The sequence below is a fragment of the Salmo salar genome, chromosome ssa20, assembly GCF_905237065.1.
Source record: "Salmo salar chromosome ssa20, Ssal_v3.1, whole genome shotgun sequence".
Lineage (NCBI taxonomy): Eukaryota > Metazoa > Chordata > Actinopteri > Salmoniformes > Salmonidae > Salmo > Salmo salar.
In genome coordinates, this window is record NC_059461.1 from 66,743,620 (window position 1) to 66,766,242 (window position 22,623).

Here is a 22,623-nt window from a genome sequence, read left to right on the forward strand (position 1 = left end):
TGTGTGTGTGTGTGTGTGTGTGTGTGTGTGTGTGTGCTCCATCTCTGACGTGGGAAGATCTGCTGTGTTCTCCCTCAGTGAGAAAATCAAGACACGACACAGATGACTCTGTTCCCTTGAGGATTTAGCCTGATCTTGTGTGTGTGTGTGTGAGAAGACAGGGAAAAAGCCTGCTGAGGAGATTAAACAGCAGGAGAGCTCAGAGTCTATGGAAGGGAAGTCAGTGCTGTCGTTGTTCAGTCAATGTCTATAGGAAGACAGGATGTGGTTGGATCAGAAGCAAGCTGTGGCCACAACACACAACCTGACTGCCAGCTCATTTCCACTGATATCACTCCAAAGTAAACCCACAAATACCATCACAATAGTTTGATTGGAATTAGATGATGGCTCATCTCAGTATAAAAGATATGCATCAATGTTTTCACTGGATAATGTGAAAATGAGAGGGCAGATTAATCAGAAAGGGAAACCATGAGGGTTAAATGTGACAGCAGTCAAATCATGGCGTAAAAGGGTAGTGCTAAATGTTTAATCAATACAGTTCTGGCATTACAGAGTAGGTATTGATTATGCAGGGGAGGCAGGATAAAATGGTGAATTTAAATGCTAAAACCTGAATCTCCTAAAAGAGTGTTTCTCCTCTCCAGTGCCCCCACAGATCGCCATTAAACCCCGGGACCAGATCTCAGCTCAGGGGCGCAGTGTCACCTTCCGCTGTGGCACCAGAGGAAACCCCTCACCTGCCATCTTCTGGAAGAAAGAAGGAAGCCAGGTAACAGTGTCACTTCCTGACAAACAGAGAGAGACCAATAAAGACTACCCCCTAAAAAAATGAGACTAATACCTTGTAAAGAGTTTAAAAGAATTAAAGAAAATTCCAACTGTACACACTACAACATGTGTAGTCGTAGATAAATGCCACTTTTAAACTGATCAACAAAGTAGTGATGTTTTTGTCACATTTGAAGTACATGTACATTTTAGTCATTTAGCAGACACTTTCTTATCCAGAGCGACTTACAGTAGTGAGTGGATACATTTTTTTTTTAACCTTTTTCCTGTACTGTTCCCCCGTGGGAAACGAAGCCACAACCCTGGCATTGCAAGCGCCATGCTCTACCAACTGAGCCACACGGGACCCGTAGGATTTTGTGGTGTTTTAGCCTTATTTGTGCTCAACAGTCCGTTATTTTGATCAGCAGCAGATAAATCGTTTTCTCACCATGTTTGTTAGGTGGTGACTCATTTGATTTCTCTCAGCTTGAAAACAAACCCGGGAATCGTTAGATTTAACAGCGCTTTCGCACTTATTTTCATGATTACCCGGGCTCTTGAAGAGACGTTGGCCGAGGTGAAATGAGGGAGGGAGCTCATTTGCATTTGTCTGTGAAATGTAAAGACTGATACGTGTTGGAAAGAGTGATGGGGAATGCGTTGGCGAGGAAGTCGCTGTTGCCTGCAGACCGATGGAGGAGGAATGGTAGAGGAGGGGGGTGACTCGGATGAGCTACATCAGGTGGGAGAAGAGCTGCTTCCCTGGAAAATAGGCACAGAAACACTACGTTTAACGCCTTCTGTCATTATAACTTAATAGAAATACATTCTGATAACAGCGGGAGAACAATAAAGATGTAAGTGTTTCACGGTAAGGTCTACACCTGTTGAATTAAGCTCATGTGACAAATACAATTAGATTTGATTTGACTAGATGCTTGTGGTAGAGGAGTTAACCCTCAGGTCTGCCATGCAGGGGAAGTTGGCCTGAGGCTCTCTGAATACGTTTCATTGTGGTCCAGTCTGTGATAGTTGTGGTGCCTGGTCAGTCCCCTGCTTGTGAAGCGATTTGCTGTACTTTTGGGATTATCTTGTGGGTTTATAACCCTGGTCCTCCACTCAGTCTATGGCCTCTTACAGCAATTAGATGGATGGGGAGATGGATGGAAGGATGTCCCTTCCCCCTATTCATGCCCATCTCCCTCTCTCATCACTCTGGCTGTGTGTAAAGCGTCTGTCACCTCACATCAAGCCAACAGACCAAAACAAAAGTCCCAAGTCATCTCCTGCTATTCTGTATAATGCATGCATAAAGTACATCTCTGATTCATCACTATCTAAGATACAAGTGTTTCTTTCTCGCTGTGTGTGTGTAGATTCTGCTGTTTCCTGGCCAGCACTTCTCCCAGTCCGGCCGCTACTCTGTGTCCATGAGTGGAGAGCTGTCCATCACCGACGTGCACCCAGAGGATTCTGGGTATTATATCTGCCAGGCCATCAGTGTAGCAGGAAGTGTCCTGACCAAAGCCCTGCTGGAGGTGGAAGGGGGTGAGTTTGGGGGATTGAGGGGGTTACTTTGGGATGAGGAAGGAATATGGTACTGGGAGGAGAGAGCCCAGTACAAATACATTGGTATTATAACATGCATGTATGGATTGGCAGATAGGCTCTGACAGCTCTACATAACCACTGTCAAATAGTGGACATTACAGCGTGTGTGACAGGACCCACTGACAATGTCCTGTCGGTTATTCCCTCTTCCCCATAGGTCCTTCACACCATGTTCCACCAATAATCCGCCAAGGCCCAGCCAATCAGACGTTGGCTCTGGGGTCCGTTGCCCAGTTTCACTGTCATGTGATTGGTGGACCCTCACTAAGGATCGGGTGGGAAAAGGACGGGAAGAGGATTGTGGAGGACGACCCCCGCATGAACCTGATGGAGAACGGGACACTGCAGATCACTAATGTTGAGGTACTTGTACAATGTCATGGAATAAAAATATGGCTGGGATCGGATTTGTCTTTTGATCCTCATGAATAAATGAGTATTGCGCGGCTGGACAGAAATGCCATCCATCATCTATACATTTTTACTTTCCCCAATGCCAGAGGGCAACCAACCAACGTTTTTATGTTCTCCTCCATTAAAAGTACCTAAGCATTTCAAAAAAATTCTAGGTAAAATTGAATTTCAAACAGACCTCTCCGGTGTGATTACGTGCCTATGCAGTGTGTAATGTTAATGAAGGGACTTGTTTGTAAATGTGTTCTGATGAAAGACCAGTCAGTGGCCCTTTTGTGCTGTGGCCTCACTGGAGGTGGGCGTGCGGAGCGGGGAGTGCAGCATCGTTTGTTATAATTGACTGTGGCCACGCATGATTAACGATCTCAAAGCCTTTAATTACATCTCTCTCTCTCTCTCTCTCTCTCTCTCTCTCTCTCTCTCTCATATATTCATATATCTATCTCATATATTCATATCTATCTATATCTATATCACTGTGTCATGCTCAGCATTTGTGCTCAGCAAACTTGGAGCATTAACACAAAGTCCAATGCATCAATGAGGTGGGGGAAATATGCCATGCCACTGCGCTCAATGGAACAGAAAATATGCATTAGCTTGGCATCAAGAGGGAGGGAGAGGACTAGTTCTAGAGGGAGAAAGAGGGACTAAAAATATTTAGCCTAGCGATGCACCTCCTAGTCTTCAATATTTCAGCAGTGGTTAAACTCTCACACAGTTCATCTGTCCACATACTACCAGTCCACCAACCAGAGGTGAAATCTAACATGAATTTATGTTGGTTACAGTAGACTGGCACTCTGTCAGCCCAGTGTTGGTAACACCATTAGGCCAGTGAAGCATGTGGCCATGTATACAGTACTGTGGAAAAGGAGAGCAGGTAGACCAGGGGTGTCAAACTCATTCCATGGAGGGCCTAGTGTCTGCTGGTTTTATGTTTTTCCTTTCAATTAAGCTCTAGACAACAAGGTGAGGAGTTCCTTACTTATAATTGAGCTTAATTCATGAATCAAGTACAAGGAAGGAGCGATAACCTGAAGTCACTCAGACCTCTGTGGAATGTGTTTTACACCTGTGAGCTAGACCATGTACATGGGGAGATGAAGCCCATGTAGACTACTGTTCACTCAGGACTCCTAGTGCTGCTGTGGCTGAGTGATGTCTGCTTTGTGGCAAAGTGGCATGTCATAAAAGCTTTTACCATTAAACTTCTAAAAGTGAGTCTCAGGCAGCAAAGCAGTGAACAAAAAAGCTATTAATAAGTAAAAAGATGAGATCCACTGGGATTGGCTCCACTTGGATTAGCAAACACAGTATCTAAAGCACCATGGTTCCAATGTTTTGGGTCCCCTCTCCTCGTGTAAGGGAGCTAAAATGCACATCTGTTGCTAGGATATGGACTCGGGAATGTACACTTGTGTGGTGTCCAGCGCCACGGGCGAGTCAAGCTGGAGTGGGACACTCACCATGAGAGGTAAACACACACACACACACACACAATTCTCTCAGCGCCTCACAAAACCAAACACCACTGGTTTCAAATGATACATTACATCTTATGGAAACCTACTTTCCTGCTTTAGCTACAGTATTCACCACTACTGTGTGTGAATATCAACAGACTTGAAAAATAAACAGTCAAACTCATACTATATCCCGGTACCATTATCACACCCCACCACTGTGTCTCATGTTATCTCATGCCGGATCCCTGTTTGTGTCCCAGAGGATGGAGCCCCTGGGTCATCAGTTCCCCGGGTGTCAGAGTCCATCCAGCTGCCAGGCCCGCCCCAGAAGCCTGTGGTGACGGAGGTGACCAAGGGCACAGTCACCCTCACCTGGCAGTCCAACCCCCACGAGGGTGGGGCCGCTGTGACCTCCTACATCATCGAGGCCTTTAGGTACTGTATGACATGCAAGGACTGGGTACCAGAGCCATATATTTGTTAACCGCATTGCCCAACCTCTCTTAATACATGGCCCTGCAGGGCACCATATAAATAGAGGATTTCTATTTCAATGCTTTCTAGGTCTGTTGCTGTATCAGTTGTGTTCTTGATGTGTATTGTATTCACATACAGAAAATGTCCATTTGGTTTAACTAAGCCATTCATACATGTGCTACAGGGAGAGGAAATAACGACATGAAGGGAAACCGAGCCGTGGCAGATTTAATAAAAGCATAACGCGTTCTGGAGCAGAGAATCATAGAATCAGTTGCATAAAGGGGAAAAAAGCAGCATTTTCCCCATGGTCCTGGACGGCACTGACCTGGGGCTATGGAAGGGCAGACCAGCCAGAGAGCTCTCATCACAGGCAGAGAGGTCAGAGGCTCAGGACAGGCAGAGCCAGACACAGACAGGCCAACAGGCTGCCTGTTGATTGGCACTGAGACTGACAGCACAGTTTGAGAGGAGTCATTCCCATGGGTAGCTGTTAGCTGCTTTCCTCAAACTTCATCTAACAGAGCACAGTCTTTAAATAGAGCTAGCTGCTGGATGGAAACATATCCCATTATCCCTCCGCTAACCCTCCTAGGACTGGCGAACAGGGCTTAATGGAAGAAGAGTGGAGAGGGTGGAGGAGAGGGATGCTTGAAGGGGGTTGGAGTACAGTAGAGGGCAGATTGCCACGCAGGTCTTCTATGACACCTAGTTAAGGAGAAGGTCAGAATTCGGAAGAGTTTGTTCGTTTTGGACTTCGGTAAGGTTTTTTTTCGCCTGTTTGAACACATAATTTTTCTTTCAGCAAGCTGAAATTTCGAGCCAAAGTCTACACCCCTTGAAAATGAATGACAGATTTCTTGCGTTATCGTAGATTAATTCGGACTATTTTGAGGAAGTGTATACTGGCTATGGCGTCTCAAAATTGTCAAACAGTACTATTGTCACTTTTTTGTCGTTTTTCAAGGTCTTTTAAGGGAGTATGTTAGCCCACTCGTTCGGCTAGCCGAGTCCTTATCATGATAAGGACAAGGCCAGACAATCCTACCAGTATTCAACCTGTAATTGATTAATGTTCTTTTCCAGCCAATCCGTTGGCAGTGTGTGGCAGACGGTAGCTGACTACGTGAGACAGGAGAAGCACACGGTCATTGGCCTGTACCCAAACACTGTCTACCTGTTCATCGTCCGAGCGGTCAACTCCTACGGTCTGAGTGACCCCAGCCCCATCTCTGAACCCATCAGGACACAGGGTCAGTATGGGCACAGAACAGCATATAATGTGCATAATCACTCAATCACTTGAACTGTTTCGTAGTAAAGTGTTACGTGATGTTAGGCTGTTTTGAGTGCAGTGTGGTATGACATCAGGCTGTTCTCAATGCAATGTGGTATGATGTCAGGCTCTTCTGAGTGCAGTTCTCTCTGTGTTGTTGTAGATGGGAGTCCTACAGAGCAGGGGGTGGACCACAGACAGGTGCAGAGAGAACTAGGGGAGGTGTCTGTCTACCTGCAGAAGCCTGTGGTCCTATCACCCACCAGTGCCCAGGTCTCCTGGACTGTGAGTAAAACTGATAATTCTAATCTGGAGAAACAATATGCTACTTTATACTGTGCTACATACTTTACAATATCTTGGAATAGATCAATACCCACCTCTATCTCCCTCCTCCTGTGTTCTGTCATTGGTCAGGTGGCGCATCAGTCTCAGTATGTGCAGGGCTACAGGCTGCTGTACCGCTCCACTGGCAGCGTCTGGTTGGTCCAGGACGTGAAGGCGGGGCCTGAGCTTAGCACTGTCCTATCAGACCTGCGCACGGACACAGAGTATGAGGTGAAGGTCCTTCCCTACTTCAACGAGCTGCAGGGACTGGACAGCCCCCTGGTGCTGCTACGCACCCCCAAGGAGGGTAAGACACACAGCGGGATGCAGGAGCGTCCCTCTCTGAAGTAGTGTACTATGCCTACAGACTTCTTTATTGTAGCTGCAAGGGCAGTAAGAAACCATTTTCCTTCGAATTTAGTAAAGCTGTATTTATTTTTTCTTCTAAAATGACTAATCAATGCTGTTATATGCTACTCTAGAACACCACAGCACATGCGTATAGGAAAATCAATTTTATTGACCAAAGTCTCTTCTTGATCCTCTGGGTCTTGTTAACTAACAGTTTTCCATATTCACATCCTTCCAGTGTTGAGTGCTCCCCCGCAGGCTGTATCAGTGGTCCAGCTCAGCAACAGCTCCAGCATCCGTGTCTCCTGGGAGCCTCCCTCCTCTGACGTTCAGAGTGGTACAGTCCTGGAGTACAAGGTGAGATTACAGCATGGAGACTGTTGAAGCTGTACCTGGCTGGAGGAAAGTGCTACTCTAGACTACTGTTTGATGTTAATATAGTGAAAAGTGGGCAGTTAATTAGTCACTACAGCTGTTCGTGGGAAAGACAAAAATGTAATATTTGTTTGAATCAGCAATGTGCTGATTTTAAGCAGTCGGTTTTATCCATGTTGCCAAATCATGCTGTGCTAGTGGTTTTAATTAAACATTGCAAATTGCTCCCTGCTTAGTATCTGTTAACAGCAACACTTCTGTAGAATACAAATACACAATTTACCTAATTTAGTCCTCAGATTTAAATCACTTGTCCTCATCTTGTTGATTGGATCTCCTCTAAATTTAGATTTTCAGTCCCCCCCAAAAAATCTCAGACTTTTCTGGAAAGGTGTTTTAAAGCCTATCGTATCCCCATGTCGAGCTGGCTTACAACAACAAAATATCTCCACTTCTGGTTCAGTTGTCCTCTTGGCAACATGATCGACTTGATGCTTCTAGTGTTTTTAAATGTTGTAGGTCATTTCTGTCCCTCCACCACTTAGTATCACGCTTGTTTGTCTGTCAGGTCTGGTGCCTGGGAAGAGACTCTGAGATGAAGACAGAGAGCCATATCAACAGAACAGTGGATGGAGCAGTATTGTCCATCCTACTGACTGGGCTGCTACCAGACCTCCAGTACAATGTGATGGTGGCTGCAGTCACCATCTTGGGAGTTGGTGAACACAGCCCACCTATAGACCTGGTCCTCAGTGAGTCAGCTTTACCACTAGAATAGACCCTTCCTTAGATGCAACATTAACAGCCTGTCAACTTGGTCCTCAGTCAGTAATGGGAGATGACTAAAGACGAGGCTTGAGATTTCTGAATTGTTTGTAACTGGTATACTGTATTTCAACCCTTTAGCTAGAAAACCAATGGGGTTAGTTAGTTGTCTATTTATACAGGAAGCCATATTGGAAATTACTTTGCCAGACTGATAACCTGGACTCTCTATCTTTCAGCCCTGTCACTGGACATGCCTTTAGACCCTCTGCAGAAAGACAGCAGCCTCAGTCTATCAGAGCAGATTACGGGTGTGGTCTGCCAACCAGCGTTCATCGCTGGGTTGGGTGTGGCTCCGTGGCTGGCGCTCATGGGCTTCAGTGGTTGGCTGTACTGTCGCCACCGCAGGAAGAAGGAGCTGGGACACTACACCACCTCATTCGCCTACACACCTGCAGGTATACTGTAACATCCTCAACCCGACACTGTATTCACATAGCATACAAACAATACCATTAGCATTACAATACTAATCTGTTCCAATCCTGTCACCATCACAGTTGCCAAGTCTGGGTATCTGAGTGTCTTAAACTGTGACTTGTTGTAATCTGTGGGTTCTGAATCCTAGTGTTGCTGTGATACACTAAAAAGCATATCTAGGTCAGACTCAGAAGCATGGCCTTAATGAAATGACAACAAAAAAATGGCATGCCTGAATCACAAGTGGAACACACTGTTTTGTGCCCTTGAGTATACGGCATATTATCTGAATTTGTTTGGCAAACAGCACTAGATGAAAGCCACTGCATAATAAAGAGATATATTTTAATTGCAGCCATTGCTTTTGTTGTTTTTTCCTGCAGTTGGATTTGCTCACAGTGAAGGATCTGGTCTCAGCAACGGAAGGTAGAGATCTTGGTTTTACTCAGAGAATCAATGTAAACATGAGTGGACTCATTTTTTTATTACAAACAGCACAGACTTACAGTAATATCTGACCTTTAGTTTTCTCCATCTGTCTACAGTAGACCAGGGATGCTGGGCTCTAACATGGGGAACGTTGCCCAGAATGGAAAAGACTCAGTCAACTGTTGCTCTGGCAAACTGGACTCTACAGACAGATACTACAACGGTGAGAGCCCACAGTCACGTCTTGCAACTTGGGATGGGATAAAATGCAGTAGTTTGAATAGAAGCAAAATGAATAGTAATACGCTGCCTTTACTGCTCAAATGATGGAACCTATTTGAGCTTTTGTGATTGACCAGGAAATTGCAGAGGGAAGATCAAGTGGTTCATTCAAGGAAATGCGTTTTGACTTTTTAAATGTTTTAATGACTTTCTATTTCTCTCTGCAGTTGCCATCTCCAATTACCTGAGCCAGTCTGAGAAATACAGCTCAGTGTCAACTGACAGTCCCATCTACAGCACCATCAATACAGCTGCTGCTGAGGACTTGCAGGGTTTAGCCTACTACAACACATACTCCAACACCCCCTGCACCCAGGGCCCTGACTCCTATGCCAGTACCCCCGTCCTCTCCAACTCGGGCCTCTTCAGTCTGGTGCAAGACCTGGACCAGTGGACCATCCAGTCTGGACAGTCTGTAGAGTACGCCAAGATAAGCAATGGTACAGGCACCTATTACACTTCTCATGTACTGTAGTTAAGGGCTCAAGGAATGTTAAGTGGTGAGGATATACAGTACCAGTCAAAAGTTTGGACACACCTACTCATTCCAGGGTTTTTCTTTCTTTTTACTGTTTCTACATTGTAGAGTAATAGTGAAGACATAGAAACTATGAAATAATACATATGGAATCATGTAGTAACCAAACAAGTGTTAAACAAATCAAAATATTTAAGTCTTCAAATGCCTTGCCTTGATGACAGCTTTGCACACTCTTGGCATTCTCTCAACCAGCTTCACCTGGAATGCTTTTCCAACAGTCTTGAAGGAGTTCCCACATATGCTGAGCACTTGTTGGCTGCTTTTTCTTCACTCTGTGGCCCCAACTCATCCCAAACCATCTCAATTGTACTGGGCTCCTGAGTGACGCAGCAGTCTAAGGCACTGCATCTCAGTGCTAGAGGTGTCACTGCAGACACCCTGGTTCGATTCCAGGCTTTATCACAACCGGCCGTGACTGGATTTCCATAGGGCGGCGCACAATTGGCCCAATGTCGTCCGGGTTTGACCGGTATAGGTCGTCAATGTAAATAAGAATTTGTTCTTAACAGACTTGCGTAGTTAAAGGTTCAATAAAAAAATGGGTTGTGGTCGGGTGATTGTTGAGGCCAGGTCATCTGATGCAGCACTCCATCACTCTCCTTCTAGGTCATTGTCCTGTTGAAAAACATATGATAGTCCCACTAAGCGCAAAACAGATAGGATGGCGTATCGCTGCAGAATGCTATGGCAGCCATGCTGGTTAAGTGTACCTTGAATTCTAAATAAATCACTGACAGTGTCACCAGCAAAGCACCCCCACACCATCACACCTCCTCCTCCATGCTTCACGGTGGGAACCGCACATGCGGAGATCATCCGTTCACCTACTCTGTGTCTCCTCTGAACAGTTGATGTTGAGGTGTGTCTGTTATTTGAACTTTGAAGCATTTATTTGGGCTGAAATTTCTGAGGCTGGTAACTCTAATGAACTTATCCTCCACAGCAGAGGTAACTCTGGATCTTCCTTTCCTGTGGCGGTCCTCATGAGAGCCAGTTTCATCATAGCACTTGATGGTTTTTGAGACTGGAAATCTTCCCGATTGACTGACCTGAAAGTAATGATGAACTGTCGTTTGTCTTTGCATACTGTCGTTTCTCTTTGCCCCCCCCCCCCTCCACCTTGTCACAACACAACTGATTGGCTTAAACACATTAAGAAGGAAATATATATTTCACAAATAAATGTATAACAAGGCACACCTGATAATTGAAATGTATTCCAGGTGACTACCTCATGAAGCTGGTTGAGAGAATGCCAAGAGTGTGCAAACCTGTAATCAAGGCAATTGGTGGCTACTTTGAAGACTCTAAAATATATTTTGATTTGTCTAAGACTTTTTTGGTTACTACATGATGTTATTTCATAGTTTTGATGTCTTCACTATTATTCTACGATGTAGAAAATAGTCAAAATAAAGAAAACCGCTTGAGTGGGTGTGTCCAAACTTTTGATTGGTACTGTAGCTAACTTTGTTACATAGTTGATGAGGGTGTGTGTGTTTGTGTAGACATCAAAACTATGAAATAACACATTGAATCATGTAGTAACCAAAAAAGTGTGTGTGTGTATGTTATTTCATAGATTTGATGTCTACACACAAACACCCTCATTAACTATTCTACATTGTATGAAATGAAAACTATGAAATAACACACATGGAATTATGTAGTAACCAAAAACTAGTGTGTGTATGTACACTACCATTCAAAAGTATGGGGTCACTTAGAAATGTTCTTGTTTTAAAAAAAAAAATAACATCAAATTGATCAGAAATACAGTGTAGACATTGTTAATGTTGTAAATGACTATTGTAGCTGGAAACGGATGAATTTTAATGGAATATCTACATAGGCGAACAGAGGCCCATTATCAGCAACCATCACTCCTGTGTTCCAATGGCACGTTGTGTTAGCTAATCCAAGTTTATCATTTTAAAAGACTAATTGATCATTAGAAAACCCTTTTGCAATTATGTCAGCACAGCTGAAAACTGTTGTTCTGATTAAAGAAGCAATAAAACTGGCCTTTAGACTAGTTGAGTATCTGGAGCATCAGCAATTGTGGGTTCGATTACAGGCAAAAAATTGCCAGAAACAAAGAACTTTCTTCTGAAACTTGTTAGTCTTTTCTTGTTCTAAGAAATGAAGGCTATTCTGTCCGAGAAATTGAAGATCTTGTACAGTCTTGTGTACGACTCCCTTCCCAGAACAGCGCAAACTGGCTCTAACCAGAATAGAAAGAGGAGTGGGAGGCCCGGGTGCGCAAGAGGACAAGTACATTAGAGTGTAGTTTTGAGAAACCGACGCCTCAAGTCCTCAACTGCTAGCTTCATTAAATAGTACCCCCAGAACACCAGTCTCAACGTCAACAGTGAAGAGACGACTCCAGGATGCTGGGCTTCTAGGCAGGCTTTCCAGCTACAATAGTCATTTACAACATTAACAATGTCAACACTGTATTTCTGATAAATTTGATGTTATTTTAATGGACAAAAATGTGCTTTTCTTTCAAAAACAAGGACATTTCTAAGTGACCCCAAACTTTTGAACGGTTGTATGTGTATATACAGTTGAAGTCGGAAGTTTACATACACCTTATCCAAATACATTTAAACTCAGTTTTTCACAATTCCTCACATTTAATCCTAGTAAAATGACCTGTTTTAGGTGAGTTAGGATCACCACTTTATTTTAAGAATGTGAAATGTCAGAATTATAGTAGAGAGAATGATTTATTTCAGCTTTTATTTCTTTCATCACATTCCCAGTGGTTCAGAAGTTTACATAAACTGAATTAGTATTTGGTAGCATTGCCTTTAAATTGTTTAACTTGGGTCAAACGTTTTGGGTAGCCTTCCACAAGCTTCCCATAATAAGTTGGGTGAATTTTGGCCCATTCCTCCTGACAGAGCTAGTGTAACTGAGTCAGGTTTGTAGGCCTCCTTGCTCGCTCACGCTTTTTCAGTCCTGCCCACAAATTTTCTATATGATTGAGGTCAGGGCTTTGTGATGGCCACTCCAATACCTTGACTTTGTTGTCCTTAAGCCATTTTGCCACAACTTTGGAAGTGTGCTTGGGGTCATTGTTCATTTGGAAGATCCATTTGCGACCAAGATTAACTTTCTGAATGATGTCTTGAGATTTTGCTTCAATATATATCCACATAATTTACCTCCCTCATGATGCCATCTATTTTGTGAAGTGCAGCAGTCCCTCCTGTAGCAAAGCACCCCCACAACATGATGCTGCCACCCCTGTGCTTCACGGTTGGGATGGTGTTCTTTGGCTTGCAAGCCTCCCCCTTTTTCCTCCAAACATAACAATGGTCATTATGGCCAAACAGTTCTATTTTTGTTTCATCAGACCAGAGGACATTTCTCCAAAAAGTACGATCTTTGGCCCCATGTGCAGTTGTAAACTGTAGTCTGGCTTTTTTATGGCGGTTTTGAAGCAGTGGCTTCTTCCTTGCTGAGCGGCCTTTCAGGTTATGTCGATATAGGACTCGTTTTACGCGTCTCCTTCCTCAGCGGTTTGACAGCTGCGTGGTCCCACAGTGTTTATACTTGCGTACTATTGTTTGTACAGATGAACGTTGTACCTTCAGGCATTTGGAAATTGCTCCCAAGGATGAGCCAGACTTGTGGAGGTCTACAATTCTTTTTTTTTTCGTGAGGTCATGGCTGATTTTCTTTTGATTTTCCCATGGTGTCAAGCAAAGAGGCACTGAGTTTGAAGGTTGTCCTTTAAATGCATCCACAGGTACACCTCCAATTGACTCAAATTATGTCAATTGGCCAATCAGAAGCTTCTAAAGCCATGACATCATCACCTGGAATTTTCCAAACTGTTTAAAGGCACAGTCAACTTAGTGTATGTAAACTTCTGACCCACTGGAATTGTGATACAGTGAAATAATCTGTCTGTAAACAATTGTTGGAAAAATTACGTGTCATGCACAAAGTAGATGTCCTAACCGACTTGCCAAAACTATAGTTTGTTAACCTCCCTGGCAAGCGTCCCACCCTAGTCAACAGCCAGTGGAATTGCGTGGCACGAAATACAAATACCTCATAAATGCTATAACTTCAATTTCTCAAACATATGACTATTTTACACCATTTTAAAGACAAGACTCGTTAATCTAACCACACTGTCCGATCTCAAAAAGGCTTTACAGCGAAAGCAAAACATTAGATTATGTCAGGAGAGTACCCTGCCAAAAATAATCACACAGCCATTTTCAAAGCATGCATATATGTCACAAAAACGAAAACCACAGCTAAATGCAGCACTAACCTTTGAGGATCTTCATCAGATGACACTCCTAGGACATTATGTTATACAATACATGCATGTTTTGTTCAATCAAGTTCATATGTATATCAAAAACCATCTTTTTACATTAGCATGTGATGTTCAGAACTAGCATACCCACCGCAAACTTCCGGTGAATTTACTTAATTACTCACGATTAACGTTCACAAAATACATAACCATTATTTTAAGAATTATAGATACAGAACTCCTTTATGCAATCGCGGTGTCAGATTTTAAAATAGCTTTTTGGCGAAAGCACATTTTGCAATATTCTGAGTAGATATCGCGGCTAGCTAATTTGACACCCACCAAGTTTGGCCCTCACCAAACTCAGATTCACTATAAGAAAAATTGGATTACCTTTGCTGTTCTTCGTCAGAATGCACTCCCAGGACTTCTACTTCAACAACAAATGTTGTTTTGGTTCGAAATAATCCATAGTTATATCGAAATAGCTCCGTTTTGTTCGTGCGTTGAGGTCCCTATCCGAAGGGTGATGCATTACTTCGAAGCATGTCAAACGCTGTTTAAAATACATTTTTATGCGATTTTCTCGTAAAATGGCGATAATATTCCAACCGGGCGACGTTATATTCATTCATAGACTGAAAGAAAATCATGGAGTCCTCTCATGGACGCGCACTGCAGTGTCATTGTTCTCAGCCTGACCACTCACAAACTCCTGCTTTTTTTTCGCCCAGAGACGTCATTCCACTTTCTGGCGCCTTCTGAGAGCCAATGGAAGCCTCAGAAAATGTCATGTTACAGCAGAGATGCTGTATTTTTGATAGAGATGCCCTAGAAGTAGAACAAATTGTCAGACAGGGCACTTCCTGTATGGAATCTTCTCAGGTTTTGGCCTGCCATATGAGTTCTGTTATACTCACAGATACCATTCAAACAGTTTTAGAAACTTTAGAGTGTTTTCTATCCAAATCTACTAATTATATGCATATTCTCGTTTCTGGGCAAGAGTAGTAACCAGATTAAATCGGGTACGTTTTTTTTATCCGGCTGTGCAAACACTGCCCCCTAGCCCCAACAGCTAGGGGGCAGTGTTTCGCACGGCCGGATAAAAAACGTAATTTGTGGAGTGGTTGAAAAATGAGTTTTAATGACTCCAACATAAGTGTATGTAAACTTCCGACTTCAAGTGTGTGTATGTATATATATATATATATATATATATATATATATATATATATATATATATATATATATATATATATATATATATATATATATATACCAATGTTCTCTTCAGCTTGATTTAACTAAGTGTGTGGGTTGTCTGCTTTCTCTCTGTACTGTAGCCAAGCTGGTGAAGCAGAGGTCAGTGTGTCCTCCATTTAAGCCTGCACCACTCAACTGGGAGGACGTTCTGTCTCTACCACTGCCTGCTAATAAAGGACGTGGTTACACCAAGAGAGCTCAGGATGAGGGGAGGAACAGGTAACACCCAGCGCTATATCCCCTGTAGACACCCTCCCATGGGATAGCTTGTTAGCATTTCCCTCCCGGTGTTCAGGAGGGAAATGGCAGTACAGGGAAAGAGAACTAGTAGTGCTGAAGTTGCTACATATTGCACACTTTCTCCATAACTCATTGTGATTTTTCCTGATGTGTCCTTTTTATCAATTCTCTGACGCCCTCATATGAGGGCTGTGTTTAGATTGAATGTATGTCTTGCACTCTATTTGACCTGCTAGTTTACCTGAACTACATAGCAAGAGTTCATGACGTTAGGGCCAGAACCTGACCTCCAGTTCAAACCAGATTATAAACTCTAGTGATGTTTACTACGGTTAAAGTTGAAGTCATAAACATTCTTGTCTGGAGGCTCAGGAGAGACTCTTAGTGTGGCTGCATCAGGGGGAGTGTACAGTTTCCTCTAACTGATTGTGACAGATGAGATTGTGGCCATAACTGGAGGGACCTAGCTGTTCTGACTGTTGTCTTTTTTTGTAATGACATTAGCCATCCTCTGACAGTGTTGATTAGCCCTTTCCTTTTTCTATAACATGTTCTATGTTAAATCTGCTCTGACGTTGTCACGGCAACATACATCATTTGAAGTCTTCTGTTTTGTAACCCATTGCTGCTGGTTCCTCTTTTCAAATGTAACACTGTCAACTACTGTTACGGTCTCTGGATATGGCTGTTAATGTGCCTCGAAGAGTTTTCTTGATGAAGTACAAGTATTGTGTAAGATAGACCCCTTAGATTTATAGTGGCAGTGTTTTTCACTCAATGTGTCAGGTCCTCTTAGTTGTTAAACCAAGGGTCTTTTCTCGCTTTCCCCCATGTACTAATCATGTTTCCTCTTCCTCCCTCTCCCAGTAGCTCCGATGAGGAGGACAGGTGTCCCCCGCTGCCAGCAAGGACTTACCTGATGGATGGCTCCAGGCAGGTTTTACCCAGCCTTCCCTCCTTCAAAAGAGAGAAGCTGGCCCAGGACACCACCTCCAGCCTACAGTCCACAGCCACGCTTCCCCCCTCCCCCCAAGAGGAGACACGCCCCCCCAACCCCAACGACAGCCCCCCGCTGCAGCACTTTGACCTGCGGGTCAACTACGAGTCCAGTTCCCAGGTCTCCCATTCCAACCCCAACCTGTTTGCCAATATAGACGCCTATGACGTCAGCGGGCCATACCACACCAGCCAATGGGGAGACCCCTTCACAGGGGAGAGCTTTACTTCAGAGAGAAGTGGCAGAGGAGGTTAGTTGTACACACCTGTCCCCCTGTCTTTACACACCTGTTCCTCTGTCATAGTTCTAGGATAATTATTAATATAGGCTAATCTGTTATAGGATAATTATTTATATTATGATTCCCTGATCCACCTCTACGCAGACGACACCATTCTGTATACATCTGGCCCTTCCTCCAAACGAGCTTCAATGCCATACAACACTCCTTCTGTGGCCTCCAACTGCTCTTAAACGCTAGCAAAACCAAATGCATGCTTTTCAACCGTTCGCGGCCCGCACCCGCCCGCCCGACTAGCATCACTACTCTGGATGGTTCTGACCTAGAATACGTGGACAACTACAAATACCTAGGTGTCTGGCTAGACTGTAAACTCTCCTTCCAGACTCATATCAAACATCTCCAATCCAAAATCAAATCTAGAATCGGCTTTCTATTTCGCAAACAAAGCCTCATTCACTCACGCTGCCAAACTTACCCTAGTAAAACTGACTATCCTACCGATCCTCGACTTCGGCAATGTCACCTAAAAAATAGCTTCCAATACTCTACTCAGCAAATTGGATGCAGTCTATCACAGTGCCCTCCGTTTTGTTACCAAAGCCCCTTATACCACCCACCACTGCAACCTGTATGCTCTAGTCGGCTGGCCCTCGCTATATATTCGTCGCCAGACCCACTGGCTCCAGGTCATCTATAAGTCTATGCTAGGTAAAGCTCAGCCTTATCTCAGCTCACTGGTCACGATAACAACACCCACCCGTAGCACGCGCTCCAGCAGGTTTATCTCACTGGTCATCCCCAAAGCCAACACCTCCTTTGGCCCATTTCCTTAACTAACTTTAAACATCAGCTATCTGAGCAGCTAACCGATCGCTGCAGCTGTACATAGTCCATCTGTAAATAGCCCACCCAGTCTACCTACCTCATCCCCATATTGTTTTTATTTACTTTGCTGCTCTTTTGCACACCAGTATCACTACTTACACACCATCATCTGCTCATCTATCACTCCAGTGTTAATCTGCTAAATTGTAATTACTTTGCTACTATGGCCTATTTATTGCCATACCTCCTCGTGCCATTTGCACACACTGTATATAGACTCTTTTTTTCTATTGTGTTATTGACTGTACACTTGTTATTCCATGTGTAACTCTGTGTTGTTGCTTTGCTTTATCTTGGCCAGGTCGCAGTTTTAAATGAGAACTTGTTGGTAACTAGCTTACCTGGTTAAATAAAGGTGAAATAAAAAAAATATGTGTAGCTAGCCTCTTGAAAATGACCAGCCTGGTCACAGAACTGTATGTGCTTTAGCCACGTTCTTTGTCATTTGTTGCCATACATACAGTCCGTGTTTGGCATGACAACGAAAGGACAAGAGGAGTTGGCTAAAGCACAGACAGATCTGCTACCAGGCTAATACATAACTGCATAATTATCCTGAATTTTTCAATGTTATTATGTTACTTAAGACAAAGTATTTGTACATGAAAATCAGATCTATTATGAGATGGCTCTATCTTTTATTCCCTCTGAATGTCTTCTTGATGATGACATCGCTGTTATTTTCTGTCAGGACAATCTCCTCCTTTCCCGGCTGACTCCTCATACGCTACACAGGGCCACAGAACCAGAAGCAAGAAGAAAGCCCTCAGGGAGTGCCAGCACCGACAAGAGCTGCATGACCAAGCAGGTAAGACATATTGGGCAGCTACATTTATGTTATCTTCTCTTTTGTAGAAGCTTTTATACAAGGCAACACACACAGCTTTTGTAATAACAAGTTACACCATCTTATTATTTCCAAGAACTTAGAAATGGCTCTCACTGGCTCTAACTTCGTGGTGTGTTGCTAGCACATGCACATAAGTAACACGCCTGTTTTGGGATTCAAGCCACATCCTTACAGCACATTTACATTTTGGTCACACAAAGTGGAACTGACAGCGTTTTAACTACTTTCCAGGTATGAAACAAACAAACAATCGTAATATCAATATTAAATATCTAATTCCCAGTTTATGCTACAAGACAACTTAAGAGGTTTTAAAAATAAATTATATTTGCCTCAACATTCCATGATGTACACTAAGGCATTGTTGGCAGAATAGATTGATGCCGGTCAATGCATTATTAATATAATTCACCAATATGTTTCTTGGTAGTCCAAAAAATATTGCTATCAGGTTGTAAATCACAGTTGGCCTGGTACATTGTTTGCTGCCTCTGTTTGGGATGCACTGTTTCAGTTTCAATGGCTCAATATTTTGGACAAAAATGGTTGAATGTAACTAAGGCTGGATATGACAATACAATCAAACTAGCAAGGGCAATGATCACTAGTCAGTCATAACGTGGCTAATAGGCTAGCGTATCTATTTATGTAGCAAGCTAAAAACTCAGATCCTAAGGTTAGTTAAATCGCTAGCTAGCTGCTAGGAGGATGTCATGTCATTGGAGGAGTGACTGACTTTTTCTGCTCATATTGTTTTTGGGTGGCTCTACACAGCTAGAGATGCTGGTGTAATTTGGTTGGCTAGCAAGAACTTTAACATTTAGCATATCTCTTGGTTTGCAAATTCACTCTAGCTATCTACTCCAATTTCAGATCACTCTCTTCTGAATGTGCCAGAACACAGAATAACTGATAAATTTATGAATGCGCAACATCCGCTGAATATGACTTGTGTCAGTAAATGTAGGCAAAGAAAGTAATAGTTAGTCACGAACACTTTAGATAACAACATGTAAACAGCCTAACCAGCTCTGCTAGGGCGAGTAAAATGGTCAGAGTAAGGTGTTCTCTCATTTGTGTCAGGAAGTAGCAAGCTAGCTAACTTTAACCAGTTAGCTTTGGTTCATGGTTGGGATAAGCATGCATTGTAGGCATGCAAGTGGCAAAGGAATAGTAGGCTACAATTCCCCATCGTTTATCAGTGCGATTTTGACGACTAGTTATTTGAACAAGTTAGTGTTTATCTAATGTTCCTTTGTTAGATGTTAGCTCATCTTTCTCTGGCTAGCATTAGTTGATCTTTTTGTTGTTGATGTGCATAACTGAAGGAGAGCCTACCTTTTCATGGTGGTTTAATCAATAGCACTGCAAAGTTCCCAAATGTAAGAGGACTCCCAAGTGGTATTGACATATTTGCAGAAATCCATTCCGGTGTATTTTTTGGCGAATGCGTTCTAATGATCTAAGTTACAACTGCCTGTAAACACACAGTCCAGTTCAAAGTGAATGATGGCAGGCCTGTGTGCAAATGGCTTGTTTGCATAAAGGCCTATACTGTAGCTCTGATTGGCTATGGTGTACAAGTCTAAGTAGACTCTGGTCCTGGACGAGACAGATTTATTTATTTACTGCAGTGTCTATTAATTGTCCAAACGCACGGCCGCTTTCCCACTCTATATTGCTGTAGAATTTTGACAAATACCTTAGTATTCGTAATTCCCAAACATTCTAAGAATTTATGAAAACATGAACATTACCATATCTAAGTTTTCACTTGTCAGAAAATGTATAAAAAAAAATATATAATTAAATGTCATAGATTTTAATAATATTTAATGTTGCTAAGATGCTGTCAGTTCCACTTCAAATTCCTGTAGTGTACATTTAACTGTGAACAGATAGACAGCAGCGCTTTGAGGAGGCAACCTGCGTGGTCGAGTGAAGGCAGTGTTTTTTTCATGAGCTGTCAATCAGTCTGTGCAGACCTGCCCCCTCCGCCAGCCCCACCCCCTGCAGCAGATGACCCCATGCAGCTCCTGGTTGATGTGCTGGGCTGTAGCCAGACGTCGTCGGCGGAGAACTCGCCGGCCCTACAGAGGAGAGGAGACTACTCCTCACCCCAGAAGAGAGGGCCTGCCATGAGGGGCTCACAAGGTATGCATCAAACCATCTAATTAATGCAAATACACGTACAGTAATATAAAAGCGGCAAGCACAGACTCATATTGTGATTGAGGTCTAGTAATGCTCCGTCTACATTAATATGCATACAAATCCTCAGTGGACTTAAAATAGTGCATCGGTTTAAGCACACATCGCGCAACAATCCCCTCTACCCAGGTGGCCAGAGATGGTGGGGGGTCTAGTCTGGTCCAGCACTTAGAATCTGACCCATATAATTCCAGCTGTACTTTTGAGTGATTGCGGTATTGCATATTGTCATCTGCAGATGAGGGGGTAATCCCGTACTACCCGTCCAGCTTTCTGCCCCGGGGTCAGATGTCCGGCTACGGTTCCCTTGGTGGAGGGGCCTCCTCGCGGGCTTCAACTGGACAGAGAGGGCCTGGAGTTGCCCAGAGGAGGGACGAGGTGAGTCTAGTGTGAAGGACAGCAGGACTACCTGGTCTGGCTCAGTAGAGACATGTTAGTCCTATAGTTGTTATCAGTGTTGGTTGTTGTCCTCCTAAAGTCTAGTACTATAGTGGGTAAATGTAAGGCAAGGATTTGGTGATAATCCAAGACAATTTTGGATCTTAATCAGTGTTGATTGGTGTGGCACAGAGAGCCAAGAGACCCACTGGCCAAAGACCCACCTGGCTCTCTGCTGCTTTAATCTCTATACTAATCTGGTCCAGTTTATCCAACATGTTGGTAAAATTAATGCCAAATCAACACTAGTGTTTTCATCTATAGTATGTTGCATAGGATAGATTATGGACATGTCAAATTAATGTTTTGACAATGGCATAGATGTAGGCAAATATGGGAGGTCAGTAGATTTATAAGAGCTCAACCATAAATGGAATACTCACATTTGTGTGGCTAAGCCTTGGCTAAATTACAGTGTCAGGATTAGTTTTTGGCACCAGCCACATCGCTGATTTGTGTTGTATGTTTGTTTACTTTCAGAACCTCCTATAGCTGGAAGCAGATTATGTGATGTGAAGTTCTCCGCCATGGTTTTTTTTAAAGGTTGTTTTGCTGAACTCCAGCCTGTTGCCATGGTATCAAAGAAGAGCTGAAGACAAAAGTGAAAGCATGTAGGCTTGCCACCTGCCTTTTCGATATTGGTTCATATTTGTGTTTTTTATCGTTTGATTATTCATAATTTGTATGTGATTTTATGTCGTGCCTCGATGTATATAGACATCTTAGCAACTTTTTTTAAACAGGACCTTGGATAAAGATAATATATTGTATTTTGAGAAAAAGGATAGAAAAAGTCTTAAAATTACTGTAGATATTATACAACAGATTTTTGAATGTACTTCTGTTTGTTGTTTACCCTGAAACCCTGGTGATGTTTGTGTGATGAAAGGATATGAGGCAGAAACTCTGTTAACAAGACCATCAGAGAGTTGGGCATATGTTTGTGTTTACAGTTTCTCTCTCGCTGTCATTGTGGCGTAAACCTCCTACTTCTTCTAAACAGACATATCGATCTTATCAACACCAGATGAAATAGCCTTGTCCTTTTAGGTTGTGATGCTGAAAATGTGTGAACCTATATCCTTGTTGAACACCAATTGTTATGTTCTGTCATCAGTTGAATGATTTGTTAAAAAATACCAATAAAACATTTGTTACTCTAAAGACATGTTTCCCTAGACTGTTTCCTGGAATCGATCAAGTGTCGGTAATCAGTCCTATTGTACATGCCTGCTATATTGATTCACGTTTGAGGAAAATGTGCCCTTTTTCCTGGGTTCCTTGTATTGTGCCGCTGTGCACTGACTTTGATATAATAGTTAACTGCTAAACCCAGACAGATTTCAGATTGTGTTTTCTACCAGACAGTAGAAAGTAGTTAATAGTAAGTTGGTGAGGAGGACAACCCACCACAACTACAGTAGAGTGAACTGTAACCGGCAGGGATATGCTACAGTTAAAAGGTAGCCAGAGGAGGGAGAGGTTTTTATTTAGTGTGGAACATTGGGCAGTATATGTGAGGTGTGTTAAATCAACTGGCTGGCTGGGAGCGTTGTGGATGAGATTGGGAGAGAGGAGCATGTGAGCTGTTCCACCTGTGAGACATTCTTCCCAGGTTTCTAAAAGCTCCTCT

At 43.1% G+C, this 22,623-nt stretch overlaps 1 protein-coding gene across 3 annotated transcripts in view; it reads left to right on the forward strand.

Annotated features, from left to right (window-relative positions):
• Positions 1-22,154, forward strand: part of LOC106581145 (roundabout homolog 2) — a 78,376-nt gene extending 56,222 nt beyond the window's left edge. The window contains exons 7-26 of one of the 3 annotated variants that reach the window (XM_014162987.2): positions 651-775; positions 2,154-2,325; positions 2,546-2,751; positions 4,198-4,279; positions 4,532-4,706; positions 5,835-6,001; positions 6,188-6,309; positions 6,442-6,658; positions 6,941-7,059; positions 7,646-7,829; positions 8,082-8,300; positions 8,706-8,748; positions 8,868-8,974; positions 9,201-9,473; positions 15,206-15,344; positions 16,233-16,612; positions 18,183-18,299; positions 20,343-20,495; positions 20,791-20,930; positions 21,471-22,154. In XM_014162987.2, coding sequence (XP_014018462.2) covers positions 651-775; positions 2,154-2,325; positions 2,546-2,751; positions 4,198-4,279; positions 4,532-4,706; positions 5,835-6,001; positions 6,188-6,309; positions 6,442-6,658; positions 6,941-7,059; positions 7,646-7,829; positions 8,082-8,300; positions 8,706-8,748; positions 8,868-8,974; positions 9,201-9,473; positions 15,206-15,344; positions 16,233-16,612; positions 18,183-18,299; positions 20,343-20,495; positions 20,791-20,930; positions 21,471-21,482 — 3,152 coding nt within the window. In that variant the 3' untranslated portion in view covers positions 21,483-22,154. Of the gene's footprint in view, positions 1-650; positions 776-2,153; positions 2,326-2,545; positions 2,752-4,197; positions 4,280-4,531; positions 4,707-5,834; positions 6,002-6,187; positions 6,310-6,441; positions 6,659-6,940; positions 7,060-7,645; positions 7,830-8,081; positions 8,301-8,705; positions 8,749-8,867; positions 8,975-9,200; positions 9,474-15,205; positions 15,345-16,232; positions 16,613-18,182; positions 18,300-20,315; positions 20,496-20,790; positions 20,931-21,470 lie in introns of all 3 variants that reach the window. The other 2 variants (XM_014162986.2, XM_014162985.2) reach the window with 2 other exon arrangements.
• Positions 22,155-22,623: the final 469 nt, after the last annotated feature.